Below are 15,148 nucleotides of genomic sequence, written 5' to 3' on the forward strand. Positions count from 1 at the left end.
ATGTGAGGCATGCAGCAGTGTGTCGTGCAGCAGTGTGAGTAATGCAGCAGTGTGAGGCGTGTAGCAGTGTGAGGCGTGTAGCAGTGTGAGGCGTGCAGCAGTGTGAGGTGTGCAGCAGTTTGAGGTGTGCAGCAGTGTGAGGTGTGCAGCAGTGTGTGGCGTGCAGCAGTGTGTGGCCTGCAGCAGTGTGTCGTGCAGCAGTGTGTCGTGCAGCAGTGTGCAGCATGCAGCAGTGTGAGTAATGCAGCAGTGTGTAGCGTGCAGCAGTGTGCAGCGTGCAGCAGTGTGACGCGTGCAGCGGTGTGAGGCGTGCGGCAGTGTGAGGCATGCGGCAGTGTGAGGCATGCAGCAGTGTGAGGCATGCAGCAGTGTGAGTTGTGCGGCAGTGTGAGTAATGCAGCTATGTGCAGTGTGCAGCAGTGTGAGGCATGCAGCAGTGTGTGGCATGCAGCAGTGTGTGGCGTGTAGCAGTTTGAGGCGTGCAGCAGTGTGCTGTGCAGCAGTGTGCAGCATGCAGCAGTGTGAGTAATGCAGCAGTGTGCAATATGCAGCAGTGTGAGGCGTGCAGCAGTGTGAGGTGTGAAGCAGTGTGAGGCGTGCAGCAGTGTGAGGCGTGCAGCAGTGTGGCGTGCAGCAGTGTGTGGCGTGCAGCAGCGTGTGGTGTGCAGCAGTGTGAGGCATGCAGAAGTGTGAGGCGTGCAGCAGTGTGAGGCGTGCAGCAGTGTGAGGCGTGCAGCAGTGTGAGGCGTGCAGCAGTGTGAGGCGTGCAGCAGTGTGAGGCGTGCAGCAGTGTGAGGCGTTCAGCAGTGTGTGGCGTGCATCAGCGTGAGGCATGCAGCAGTGTGTCGTGCAGCAGTGTGCAGCATGCAGCAGTGTGAGGCGTGCAGCAGTGTGAGGCGTGCAGCAGTGTGAGGCGTGCAGCAGTGTGTGGCATGCAGCAGTGTGTGGCGTGCAACAGTGTGTCGTGCAGCAGTGTGCAGCATGCAGCAGTGTGAGGCGTGCAGCAGTGTGAGGCGTGCAGCAGTGTGCAGCATGCAGCAGTGTGAGTAATGCAGCAGTTTGCAGCAGTGTGAGGCATGCAGCAGTGTGAGGCGTGCAGCAGTGTGAGGCATGCGGCAGTGTGCAGCATGCAGCAGTGTGAGTAATGCAGCAGTGTGCAGCAGTGTGAGGCGTGCAGCAGTGTGAGGTGTGTGGCGTGCAGCAGTGTGAGGCTTGCAGCAGTGTGAGGCATGCAGCAGTGTAAGGCGTGCAGCAGTGTGAGGCGTGCAGCAGTGTGAGGCGTGCAGCAGTGTGAGGCGTGCAGCAGTTTGTGGCGTGCAGCAGTGTGAGGTGTGCAGCAGTGTGAGGTGTGTAGCAGTGTGAGGTGTGTAGCAGTGTGAGGTGTGCAGCAGTGTGAGGCGTGCAGCAGTGTGAGGCGTGCAGCAGTGTGAGGCGTGCAGCAGTGTGGCGTGCAGCAGTGTGGCGTGCAGCAGTGTGTGGCGTGCAGCAGTGTGAGGCGTGCAGCAGTGTGAGGCGTGCAGCAGTGTGAGGCGTGCAGCAGTATGAGGTGTGCAGCAGTGTGCAGCATGCAGCAGTGTGAGTAATGCAGCAGTGTGAGGCGTGCAGCAGTGTGAGGCGTGCAGCAGTGTGAGGCGTGCAGCAGTGTAAGTGCTTTGATACTAGAGTATGCATGCTCTCGTATCAGTGTGCGCACGCTTTGCTGCGACAGTGTGCGCGTTCTATTCTCAGGGTGAGTGCGTTTCGGGTTCTTAGTCACAAACAGTATGAATGAATGATGAAAACAGGAAGAAGGGCAGTCATGCGGGGCCGTGCGTGTTTTCTAATCGGAAATTGTGAGCGCATGAACCAACGCAATGGTTTGTAAACAACAAGAAAAGCGGACATCAAAGGAAGGGTGGGAGGGAACGAGCATATGGTGTGTGAGCGATAACGAAAGTTAATTGTTGTAAGATGGGGAGCAGGAAGTGAGGCCGAGCGCGCGCTGGCAAAAGCAGTCTGCTGCTTTCAAGTCCGATGCCAGCTTCGCGCTTGAACGCCTCACATGCACTGGCCATAAACCGCATTCCAAAGGTCTTTGGGAGCATTTTCTGGTGCCCCTTACTAAATCTCTCGCATAGCGATCGCTTATGCGATAGCTAGCCGAGACCTAAAAAGGGTGCGGAATCACTGGGCCATTCGTTATCAGGTAGAGCAGAATTCCAGATAGGAATTCCACTCCTTTTTCCTCCTAACAAGGGCATAAGGCAAGAGATCTGGTTCTGTTTCTTCTTCTTCCATCTATTCTTAGTCATTGATTAAATTTGCTTCTGTGGAGGTGAACCTACATGCTAGAAGAACGTTACTTCCTTCCATATTATTTACACCAGGAGCATTGCAGCCTCCATTAGAAGTTGAAGGTTTGATTGTCTCCGAGTGGCTCAGCTTCATCACAAGTTTCACATTCTAGCATGCATTCATCATCCAAGCTGCAAATATGGGATATGAACTATAAAACAATTTTGTTAATTAGTGATGTGCTTGTGCTATCATTTCCAAGTAGATCTCTTTCTGATAGAGAGTTTCTCAGCCTGACCTTTGCTCATCCCGACAGACACTGTCTGGCTGGTCAGGCTGACAAACACTCTTTTTCCCCAAAAACATGAGAGCGGGGGGTCCCTTCAATTGAATAGACGGGCTCCAGTTGCCATGTCCACCACGCCGTTTTAACTGAAACCACAAGCATTGTTAGGTGGTGCTAGATTACCATTTGTTTCTTTTCTATTGGAAAGTTGTTGTTAAAAGAAAATGGCCTTGTTGCACAGCAGTATGTCTACTACAGTACTGTTAAATGACATTGGAGCGGCTCAACATGCTTCAGAGGGGTAATACAAAAAATTACCACATTTTAAGTTAGTTTCTGGTCGGTTTCCACCTTGGTAACTTTGGAAATATGTGCAAGTTTAGCAATGAAAGTGTAAGCGTTTAATAGTCGGGTACATTGATGAATGTATTCATAAGTTCTGAGGTAGTAAATATGTGGTTGTTTAAATATTTCATTTTATATTGATAGCCCAGTCATAACAGCTGTTTTCTTTACTTGTATTATTGCTTTTAAATGTATGTTTTAGGTTGATTAGGAAAATTCATCTTTGTAACTTCCCAATAGCTTAGTTGTTATGCATGGCATGGTTATAATCAGTTTTGAATTTATTTCTTTACTTTGGAGGTCAAGACATCTTTATGACAGAAGAACAAAAAAAATATTATAATGCAATGAAAAAACTGGGGTCCAAGAAGCCACAAAAACCAATTCCTAGGCCTCCGGTAAGCAATGACTTTATCCAAACCATAGTTGAAATTGCTAAACACATGTGCCCTTATAATGTGTTCTGATTGTAATTATGAAATGTTTATTTAGAAATAAATAAGTATGCATATTGATCTGTAAGGTGAGTGTTACTTCATTTAAATTACTGACAGAAATGGACAGTTAAAGTTTTAATTAAGATGCTGATGGAGCTCTCAAAAAAAAAACCTTGCCCCTAGCACCATTCTCCACCCCCAGGCTCTCCGCATATTCTGGATAGTTCAAACACAGCACAGGAGATTAGAGTTATCACTTAAGTAGAATCTATCATGGATTTATTTTTCTTAGCACAGGTCACACTCCTAGAAAGAGGAATCTTTGTATGCCTAGTATACACACATGGGCTGTTCAAGGTGATTATCACAGACACTGTCATCAAAGTAGTGCAAAGCATAACTGAGAGGGCTCTAAGAACTAATTTGAATGCGTTTCATACACATCTCTGCACATCTACCTTACACCTGAATGGTGTAGCCTAGTAGTGTAACACAAAATGATGGGACAGCCTGCAAAATGTGATGAAGGTCCATCGTCTCCCAGATCGCCAGATATTAATTGGTCTTGGACTCAGTGGGGTCACACTGAGGAACTGGGACCCCCTTATGCTGCAGGTGACCTGCTCGTGAATGCAGAGTTTTTACCTGTCTTAGCCCTGGCCATTGGGTGGATTCTACAGGGCATTCAATGGCATGGCTTTGGGAGGTGAGGGGGGCCTCCTCCAAAACAAGGATCCCTGCGACCCCCCACAGTGCGTGGGCTGCGGGGGGCCTCCGTTACACCCCTAGTGTAGCTATAGTTAGCGTTGCAAATGTTCCAAAAGACACATTGGGTCTGATTACAAGTAGGTCGAGAAACAAAGCACTATTTAACACACCTCATAACAATAACCCTGAATACGTTATTTATCGGGTGATCTAATCAGCTCCTATTAGGAGCTTTCAGGGAATAACTTGTGGATTTCGTGTTTAACACACTATAATCCGCATGTTACCTTACACATTTTTCCAGTGGCTGTTCCTCCTCATTATAAAGTGCATTCATTTGTAACAATAAATTATGTTTTGTATTTTTTTAAATCTTTGGTTCTTTCAGGTTTTTTTGCAGCTGTTGTTGTTCAACAAGTAGTTAGTTGCCTTAAGTCTTTGCACTCATGTTCCTCCTCGTTGAGCAGTGCAAAAGTAAAATAAAATGATAACAAGAAGTTATCATTTTTTTTCCTCGCCCACTGAAAGCCACGGTAGGTGTGGGTCGGGGCTGGGCTCCCCGCTGTCAGAGGGAGAAGTAGTCGTTTGCACTACCTAAGTGCTTATGACGGCTTGGCCAGCCCTCTGGGGCCGACCAAACAGTCACGCGCCCTTAGCAATGTTCTCCACAGGGCTGGTTTGAGGAGTTGAATTAATCTGTATGGAGTTGGCACTGTGTTTATCTTGGTGACGTTTTGATTCTATGTATGTTAAATACTTTTGCCAGTCTGGAGGGTGAGGACTTGTGGTGTTTTTTGGATGTTGTCTTGTAGTTGCTTGTGTTCCACGTTCAGCACCTTAATGAGGTCTGCCAGCTATATGTGCTTGTGTGGCAGTAGATTCCATTTCCATTGCATGGCCGTGCTGCGTTTGGCCAGGCTCAAGAATGTCTTGATGTTTTTCTGTCCAGTGTTGCGCTTGGTTATGCCAAACAGGAAGTGTAGTCCTTGAGCTACAACTAAGGTCTCTGTGGTCTCCGAAACCCAGACCATATGAAGAAACGTGGCTTCACGGCTGTGGCAACAGGGGCAGATGTTAAGGGAACCCTCATACATTCGTGTTAGTCTTTGTGGGGTTAGATATGTATGATGTAAGTAATAGAATTGTGTAAATTTAATTCTAGCATTTGTAGATATTATTTTAGGGTAGGTTATGCTTTGTGCCCATTGTTTATCTATTAGAGTCGTTGCAAGTGTTGCGTCCCAGTATTCTCTAAGTGGTGCCATTAGGGTTGTGGTGTACGGTCTCAGAGAGTTGCATAGCATAGTAATTGCCCTCCTGCCTGTGCCATGTGTTAGTAGCATTTGGAGTGTGTCGGAGGTTTTAGGTTTGTCCTGCTTGACGCCCCATGTCCTAAATAACTGTTTTGTGAGCAATGCATATAGTAGGAATGATCTGGGGAGATACCATAGTCATCCACAAGTGTTGTAAATTCACAGTGTGTGGAGTTGACAAATAAGTCGCACCAGGTCGATAGGCCAGCAGAGAACTATTCCGCTATCTCCGGACGTCACATGCCCACTTTATAAGCAGGAATTACCTCTAGAGGCAGGTTTGGGGCATATGGTGGAGGTGACTGTCTAGTCTGTGCATACCGTATCCAGCAGCTACGAGATGTGGATATTAATATGTTTTCTGGGTTCTTCAGAAGCACCACGTATGAGCCATTCAGCCATTCCAAAACTTGATGCCCAATGCCCCAATTCAGAGATATTGCGGCTTGCTAGCCATCTCATTAGCCATTGCAATTGTGCGGCTGCATAATAATTCTCAAAATTAGGAGCTCCTAGTCCCTCCTCTGTGATTGGAGCATAGACTTTAGTGAGGTCCACCTGAGCTCTGGACTTGACCCATATTATGGAGTGATTTCAGGTCCCGAAACATTTTGTCCAGCAATGGGAATGGGAGAGCCGCAAAATAGTACAATAGCCTCGGGAGTAGTAGCATTTTAGATATGGCTATACGACCCATTGGAGAGAGTGGCAGTTCGGTCCAGAATGTCATGGAGAAGCGAACCCTAGAGATCGCTCTTCCCAAGTTGCTGTCTATTATATCTGCTTGCGAGTGGTATATTTATATTTCTAGGTATTTAAAGGAGTCGTGCGTCCAAGTGAGGGGAGCCTGTGGTAGGGCTTCCCTTTGTTCTGGTGATTGAGGGGTCATTTGGAATAGGAGAGATTTTCCCCAGTTTACTTTGAGGCTGGAGACATGGCCAAAGCATTCCAGCAGTTTTGATCCCAATACAGCTTAAGTAGCCAAGAAGGAATATTGGAGGGGGTGGTGCTTTGTGACAAGTGCTGCCGAGTGCCACTTCTTCCCCACCCCCCAAAAATAACATAAAAAGCTTTTACATGTTGCGGGTGAGATGTCCTGCAGATCACTGATTGGCACCAGCTGTAGAGAGTCTCCTTGCGTGAGCTGGAAACAACTCTGTACAGTTGTTTCTAGCTCATCTGGTATTCTCTATGTGATATTGAGCTAACCTTGTGCTGACATTGTGATATTGGCTCTTCACCTGGAGATCGCGTGTACAGAGACAATATTTTGTGACACAAGATGGCTGTGTGAGAGTCAGCAGGCATAGTTATTGTCCAGTCTCAAAATTCTTGAAGCCAATGTAACTAGCTCATAAGCCTTGGATTTAATAAGTTCATTACACAGCTTGAAATACAAAGGAAATAAGTACAGTCATGAGGTGAACTCAGAGATGCAGAGGTTGATGAAATTGTAGGTGTTTTGCTGCTAGAGTAGTTGCAAACAGTAATGTCAGACACGAAGGTTGTTGCAAATACAGGTGAAGCATCAAGCTTTGATTAACCAGCCCAGACCTGGCACATGAATTTTGCTTCCTGATCTTGTCTCATGTTGACAGAAACAAGCCATATTTAAGTTTATTCAAGTATTTCCTTGCCCTTCCATCAGGAACAATTGTATTACATTTCAGGTTCAGTGTATGAAATCCTATCACTAACAAATGTACCATGCTCATCTCTCTTCCCAGTAAATGTCAGTTCAGCTTCTTTTCCTTGACTTGGCATCAGGGGAACTTACATAGCTGCATCTCTGTTCTATGACAACAGTATAGACAGTGTACTTAGCAGTTAATGCAAAGTGCATAGTGTATGAGAAGATCCTCAGCAAAGCAGGGATTGGTAGGTAATACTCAATCACTTCTGTTCAGCGTGTATCTTGTATATCTGCTAAAGGTGATCCACTCTTTTGTGGTCACTTTGACACTTAGTAGCTGTTCACACTTACCCCTAACAAGAATCACAGTCTCTCAACATGTCCATTATGCATCCACACGTGGCTACGTAATTACCATCTAAAACTGAATATAATTAAGATTGTGGGTGTTCCTGCTGTCGCCTGGTCTCCTGTGGTATGACTAGAAGCTCTGGCAGCCTGTCCTCCTCTGGATGCTCGTTAAGAGACCTGGTTTGGTTTTTAAAGCTAAAATGACAATGGACCTGTGGGAATCTAATCTGGTGAAATCGTATTTTCCCACCAAAAGGCAGCAAGGAAAGTGTTATTCCCCTTTTAATCGTCTCTCACAAATGATAGGCTCTTTTATCTACACTTAAGTTGTCATTCCGAGCTTCCCACATTTCAATGAATGGAGGCCAGGATCGCCGATGTCCACCACTATGCTCACACCTAAATCCACGGATTACAAAATAGGGAATAACACCCAGACCTGGAAATGCAGGATCCAATTCCACATGTTTTTTTCCCTTTCATGGGAAATAACAGGCACAAATTCACACATATTTACCACCTGCATTGAGCAGATGGTAAATGTGTGTTGGGGCTCATCTGAAGGCCATGGTGTGGGGGACAAAGTGCAGGGATGGCAGGAGGCAGAACAGGTGAGCGGAGAGCTGAGGGAGCATTTGCTGCTCCCCCATTCTGCAGTTTGAGTTAGGTGGAGCAGCTGCTTGCATCTCTGCACAAAGCACCAGGTCTAGTGTCTCTGGGTCTAGTTTTATGAAGTCTATATTTTGCAGACATAGTAATTCCATGCCTCGAGACAAGGAGAGGAAAGTTGGACTTGACACTTGTAATGAGGGCCGAACCGGAGTTTACTTTCAATGCCCAGACTATCATTTTAGGTGGAACTTCAACTTTCAATTAGGGTGTATCTCGGCAGTTTCCTAACTTAAACACTATGGGGCCTATTAGGATTGAAAGCGAATCGCCACCGCCATCCCGGCAATGGCGATCCGCCCGCCAGATGTCCCTGTTTCACCCCTCACCATATTAGTATGGCTAGGGGCACCGTGACGGACGGAAAGACCGGCTGCCGCTTTTCCGCTGGTCGGATTGCAGGCCAGGCGGAAAAGGCACACAATATGGTGGCGGTGCCTTGCAGGCAACGCCATCCATATTATAATGCCTGCGGTGGAATGCCTTTCCATAGCAAAGACTCAATCAATACCATACAAAAAAATGTACATCAAAAATATTATATAATATAAAAAATATTTAGTTTATAGTACAATGTTCTAACAAATAGTCATAACAAAATACTTTAAAGCTTTATTAAATACCGCAAGATTAAGGGTACTATATTTTTAGATTTAAATACACTTGTATTAGCAGTTTGTAAATTTTTCCGAAAAACATCCACTTACAAGAGCAGTACGCCCATGCTGCCCCATGACCAAAACCACGTCCTCCAGTAATGATTTACCTACCCATTGTTGCCCATCCTCATCCCTGTTGTCTTCTTCGTCTTCCTGGTCACCACTGGTCTCCTGTGGGGTGCACCATAAGGACGTGAGTTGTCCATGAGCTGCATGGTGGCCTTATAGTACTCATCCAGTTTGGAGACCTCAAATATTCTTAATGATTGTAGCCTCTTGGGATATGAAAGTTTGTTTTCTTAGCAACCAACAGGAGATGTGAGATAAGAAGCCAATTCCTCCCCCAAAAGGATTAATGTTGTCTTTTGGGTGTCTCAATAGTATACCCTCCAGACATTGAACTAGTTTAGCCCCTGTGATTTGTTTTATTACTGTCATTACTGAGTTCAAGGACAACTTAATTTTATGGCAGGATGATAAAATGTGAGTCAGTTTCCCCTCCTACCCAAACCCCCTACAGCTGTGTGAACTGTTCCTCTGACACATTTGAGCATTACACCATGCAATATTTTGAGCACTGTTTCTTTCCTTGCAGAGTGTGTGACAAAGTAATTTGCTCCATTAACAATTTCCTCCCACTGATCTGTATCTAGGGGGATTTGAAGCACCTTCTTCCTAGCTTGTTCGAACACAACTTTGTCATCCTTGTACAACATGTGGAGCATGCTAGGTCTTTTGGAGATGGCAAGATTATCACTAGAACATATTAGGAGTTATTTCTCAAAAGGTGTTAGGCCCCTTGTTTCACTTCCAGGTTAAGGAGCCAGTTACACAATTGCAAATATCAAAAGCACTCAGTTTCAGGGAGAACAAACTCCTCTTTAAATTGATCAAAGGTCTTGATATGAATTTCTTTGAACATGTCTCTCACAGCTTCCTGCCAGCAGGTGAATATATGGCTCTCTGTTTAGGAGTGGAGTATAATCCATGCTCGCCCACAGTGGGGTGAAGGATTGAATGAAAAGAGGCAAGCCTTTTTTCCGTTGATAGCCTATCCAATATCTCTAGGGTCGCTCTCATTACTGGGGATTTATATAATGTGGGAGTTCTCTGCATTTTACGCCTCCATGGTATTTCCTAGAGAAGGACCACTGCCACAGTATGATCTATCATGCACCATCCTTTCTCTGTCTCACTCCTACTTCAATGTATCAGCTGTGTGATACTATCGGAATACAGGACCACCCCCCATAAGGGCGGGGGTCCCTTGAGGGGTATTAGGATGCGTCCGCCACAGCGGTGGGCGCATCATGCATTTTTAACATTGTGGCAGGCAGTGCTCTCAGCACCGCCCGCCACAATGCTAAAAATGCATGTAATGCATTTGCATACACAAAGCGGCAGGCACCGCGCGGTGCCTGCCGCATTGTGTATGCAAATGCAGGGGGGTACCACAGGTAACCCCCATGTGCATCCCCCACCTCGCCTTCACCATGGGGGCCCGCAGGGGGCCTCTAAAGTGAAGACCGCCTGCCTTTCCTTGGCGGCATTGCCGCCATGGAAAGGCATCTCCCAAAGCCCATACTAATATGGATGGTGGTATCTGATAGACACCGCCACCATATTAAACCTTGTGACCGCGGCGTAAAAGCGGCAGATGGTCTTTCCGTCCGCCGCGGTCCCCCCGCCATGGTAATATGGCGGGGGAAAAGGGTAGCGGGCAGGCGGCGGGCGGGCAAGGATGTCGGGCGGATCGCCACCGCCAGCATGGTCCGCCCGACATCCTAATGGGCCCCTATGTGAGGTATGGAATCTCCAGTCCTCCGCTTCGGGTTCTAAGTGAGCTCTAATGTCTTGCTATTCTCTCAACCTTGCCTTGCCATATGTAGGCAGAGCTGTATGATTGCTGGTCCACAACATATTCATTTGGTATACCTAACATTTGGAAAAGGTATTGCATTCTGGCAGAATAGTCATTTTGTATTGCGCTATTCTTCAGATGAAGGATAAAGGCTTATGTTTCCTGTTAATGAGTTCTATTTTCACTGCCCTTTTCAACAGTTGACAGTTTATATCTTTGGTTTTAGCTAAAGTGGGGGTCAAGGCTATTCCCATGAAGCTGATAAGGGATGTAGCTCACTGTACAGGAAACAGCTGTTGCAGTTAGTTCACTATAATCCCACGGGTGGAAATATTAAGAATCTCAGATTTGGTGATGTTGATTTTAAAACTGGATAAGCTTCTGGCTCACCCATGAGGTGGGGCAAGGAATGAAGTGGGCCTGTGGGAGATGTTAGTATGTTATCCATAAGTTTTCTATTCTATGGCCCAAATTTGATCCCAATAATTTGGGGTAGGCACATATTTGTTGAGCGAGCTGTTCCAGTGTCAGCACAAACAGAAGGGGTGACAAACTGCTCTCCTGGCTAGTACTCCTGGCAATATTGCCACCATTTGGAGAACACACCATTTATCTGACTTCAAGCTTTCGGGGTACGATAACCCTCCAGCAGAAAGTTACTGACATTTTCCCCCAATCCTATTAACTATATGACATTTGGCATACTATATGTTTAACATCAATGTTATTGTCAAACCTTAAAAAGATATATTCACCTCTGATATTGTGGCTCACTTTATTTGGGGAATTATTATATTTTTACCAGGGTGTTAAAGATCCAACCATTTTTGGAGTCCATATTCAAGTATGCAACTGTGAGCACACAGACCACTTTATTTAACAGGTTCAGGAATCAAGTTCTAGCGGGGGTTGTGGAAAGTACGATATTGTTGACATTGGTACTTGCACTGAAATGGGACTTTGCATAATGGGGTAATTTTGTTTCTTGCATTACAATTTCACAATTCATATTTGTGTGATGTGTATACCTGCATCCCCATGGTGCCAGAGGTCAAACTCAATCAATCAATCAGGGGTTTATAAAGTGCACTACTCACCTGCAAGGGTCTCAAGGTGCTGTGGGGGGAGGGGAGACCTCCGGATCAGTTGAAGAGCCAGGTCTTGAGGTCCTTCCTGAAAGTGTGTAGGGTTGGGGAGCGTCCGATGTTCCCAGGGAGCAGGTTCCAGGTCTTGGCTGCGATGTGGGAGAAAGCTCTCCCGCCTGTTCTGTTCTTGCGGATCCGGGGGACCTCTGCCAGGGCGAGGTTGGCAGAGCGGAGGTTCCTCTTGGGTACGTGGAAGGATAGTCTCTCGTTGAGGTATTTGGGTCCGATGTTGGTGAGGGATTTGTAGGTGTGGGTTAGGAGCTTGAAAATGGCCCTCTTCTTGACCGGGAGCCAGTGAAAATCTCGTAGGTGTTGAGTAATGTGTTTGTGACGTGGTGTCCCGAGGACGAGTCTGGCGGCGGCATTCTGGATGGTCTGGAGTCTGTGAAGGAGAGAACTGTTGATTCCGGCATATAGGACGTTGCCGTAGTCCAGTCTGCTGGTTATGAGCGCAGGGTTGACGTTCTTTCTGAAGTCGGGGGATCCATTTGAACGTCTTGCAGAGTATGCGCAGGCAGTTAAAGCTCGTGGAAGCGACGGCGTTTATCTGGCGGTTCATGGAGAGGGAAGAGTCGAGGATGATGCCGAGGTTGCATGCGTGGTCTGTAGGCGTGGGGGGGTTCCCGGGGGTGGGGTGCCACCAGGAGTTGTCCCAGGCTGAGTTGCAGGGTTTGAGGATGAGGACCTCGGTTTTCTACAAGTTAAGCTTGAGGCAGCTGTCCTTCATCCAGGTTGCCACGTTCTTCATTCTCTCCTGGAAGCAGAGTCTGGTGTCGTCGGGGTTCTTCGTGAGTGAGAGGATGAGCTGGGTGTTGTCTGCGTAGTAAACAATGCTGAGCCTATGCTGTCTGACGATGGCGGCGAGGGGGGCCATGTAGATGTTGAAGAGTGTGTGGCTGAGAGATGAGCCCTGGGGCACTCCGCAGTTGATGTCAGTGGGGTTGGAGAGGAAGGTAGGGAGTCTGATCTTCTGGGTTCTACCGGAGAGAAAGGATTGGATCCAGTCGAGGGCGGCTCCTTGTATCCCAGCATCGTGAAGTCTGGCTGCAAGGGTGTGATGAGAGACGGTGTCAAAGGATGGGGAGAGTTCAAGAAGGATGAGGGCCGCGGTGTGTCCCTGGTCGAGTAGCGTGTGGATGTCATCAGTGGCGGCAAGGAGAGTGGTCTCAGTGCTGTGGTTACAGAGAAATCCAAACTGGGAGGCATCTAGAATGGAGGTCTCTTCGATGAAGTCGGTCAGTTGAGCGTTTACGAGTCTTTCGATGACTTTGGCTGCGAACGGGAGGAGAGAAATAGGCTGGTAGTTTTTCAGGTCCATTGGGTCGGCCGTGGGCTTCTTGAGTAGGGGTTTAACCTCTGCCCACTTCCAGTCATCTGGGAAGATGCCAGACGTGAGGGAGGTGTTGATGGTCCGTCCAAATTCGGGTGCGATGGTGGCTGCAGCCTTGTGGAATATGTGCGGTGGGCTGGGTCCGTGGGGGCTCCTGAGTGGGTTTTATGCATAGTCGCGGTTATGTGTTAGATGGTCGCGGGTTTCCAGGTCAAAATCGTTGGCTGATCGGCCGATATGGGGGGAGGGTACAGTACCTCTCCGGTTCACTGAAGTTGTCGTAGAGGTCCTTGATCTTGCGGTGGAAGTATGTGCTGAGTTTGTTGCAGAGTAGCTGGGAGGGTGTGATGTCAGTGGCTTCACTGGGAGACTTTGTGAGCTGTTGTATAATGCTGAACAGTTCCTTGGCGTTGGCCTTTATGAAGGTCCGTTTGGTGTCTCTTATGTGCTGGTTGTATTCCTTCAGGGCAATCCTGTGGTTGTTCCGTGGTTTTCTGGTTTCACCAGGTTTTCTCTATTCGTCTGCATGAGCGTCTGGTTCCTGTAGTTCCGTGGTGAAGCAGGCGGCCTTCCGTAGGCGTTGCTTGGCTGGGTGTCGGAGGGGTTCGAGTGTTTCGGCGCAGCGGGCGATCCAGCAGTGGAGGTCAGTGGCTGTGAGTTGGTGTTGGTCGTGGTGCTGGGGGGGTCTTGGGGAAGGGTTGTGTTGAGGAGTTCTTCTGTGATCTTGCTCCAGTTTCTTTTTGTGGGGGTCGCAGGACTGGTTTGGGAGCAACGGTGGTGTTGAAGGTGAAGTGGACGCAGTGGTGGTCCGTCTATGCGGCTGGGTAGTGTGACTGAACCGAATGTTTGTTCCTGCTGCGAAGATGGGGTCCAGAGTGTGTCCAGCTCTGTGCGTGGGTGTGTCGACCAGCTGCTTCAGTCCGAAGTTGACGAGGCTGTCAAGGAGAGTGGGGGTCATTGCGGTTGTCGAGGTGGAAGTTGAGGTCCCCGAGGAGGATGTAGTCCGTGGAGGTGATTGCGTGGGGCATGGCAAGCTCAGCGATGGTGGTTGCGGACTGGGTGCAAGGGCCCGGTGGTCTGTAGATGAGGGTGCCACATAGCGTGGTCCTGGGGCTGGTCTGGAGGTGTTCTGTGTTGGAGTGGGGGTCGTTTGTGCTAGATGTGGAAAGTCAGAGGAGTGTCTTGTGTGCGATGGCGAGTCCTCCTCCTGGCCGGTGGAGGCGTGTTGGGGCAGGGATCATACGTTGAGGAGGACGCAGGTCAGGGTGTTGGTGGTGCGTGCGTCTGGTGGGCCTTCGGCAGCGTTGGTGGTGGCCTTGTCGGTGGTGAAGGATCTGTGGCAGGCTCTGCACGAGAACTCTCCCTGGGTAGTGTTTGGTGCGGTTCTTATGCAGCCGGTGTGCCTACTGGGGTTGAGTGCGTTGAGGGTGGTAGAATCGTAGCGGTGGGTCATGGGGGAGCCAGGGTTCCAGGCGCTGGTCACGTCCGGGTCGCCGATGGGCACAGACGGGCTTGCCTTTGGCGTGCCAGCGCGCGACCGTGCATCGTTCTGCATAATGTAGGGGAGGGATGCTCACCTGGGAGGCTGGAAAACTGGTGCGGGTAGAGGGGAGGGGCTGAGAAAGCAGTGGCAGGAATTGTGGGATGGGGACGGCGAGAGGGGGGTGAAAAGCAGAAAATAACCCGGAGTCAAGACAAACAGTGCAGGCAAAGCAGAAAACACAGAAATGAAAAGAACACAATAGTCCACAAAAATGAGCCAGGAACACAGGAATACAAGCGCAGATAAAAACAGAGAGGAGTACTTAGGTGGCAGCAGCCTCGATCCCATGAGTCAGGGGACCAGAGGCAGCAGCAGATCGCATGAGCTGTTTGAGAGACTGCAGGCTTGTAACCGAGGTCCAGGACTTACGAGCGCGCCCCCGCAGCAGTCTGCAATATGTAGGGGAGGGGATGGACGCTCAAGCAGTGGCAGGAAGCTTGGGATGGAGACGGCAAGAGGGTGATGAAAAGCAGAAAATAATCTGAAGTCTAGAAAAACAGTGCAGGCAAAGCAGAAAAAACTGAAATGAAAAGAACACAATAGACCACAAAAATGAGCCAAGGATTACAAGCACAGATAAAAACAGAGAGGAGT

At 48.3% G+C, this 15,148-nt stretch overlaps 1 protein-coding gene across 1 annotated transcript in view; it reads left to right on the top strand.

The window, feature by feature from the left end:
- LOC144823272 (sodium channel protein type 2 subunit alpha-like) overlaps nt 1-15,148 on the top strand; it is a 662,530-nt gene that overhangs the window by 578,240 nt on the left and 69,142 nt on the right. Inside the window, exon 27 of the mRNA XM_078681628.1 lies at nt 3,199-3,303. Coding sequence (XP_078537754.1) covers nt 3,199-3,303 — 105 coding nt within the window. The remainder of the gene's footprint in view (nt 1-3,198; nt 3,304-15,148) is intronic.

This window comes from Lissotriton helveticus, chromosome 3_1 (genome assembly GCF_964261635.1).
Source record: "Lissotriton helveticus chromosome 3_1, aLisHel1.1, whole genome shotgun sequence".
In the NCBI taxonomy this organism is placed as follows: Eukaryota; Metazoa; Chordata; class Amphibia; order Caudata; family Salamandridae; genus Lissotriton; species Lissotriton helveticus.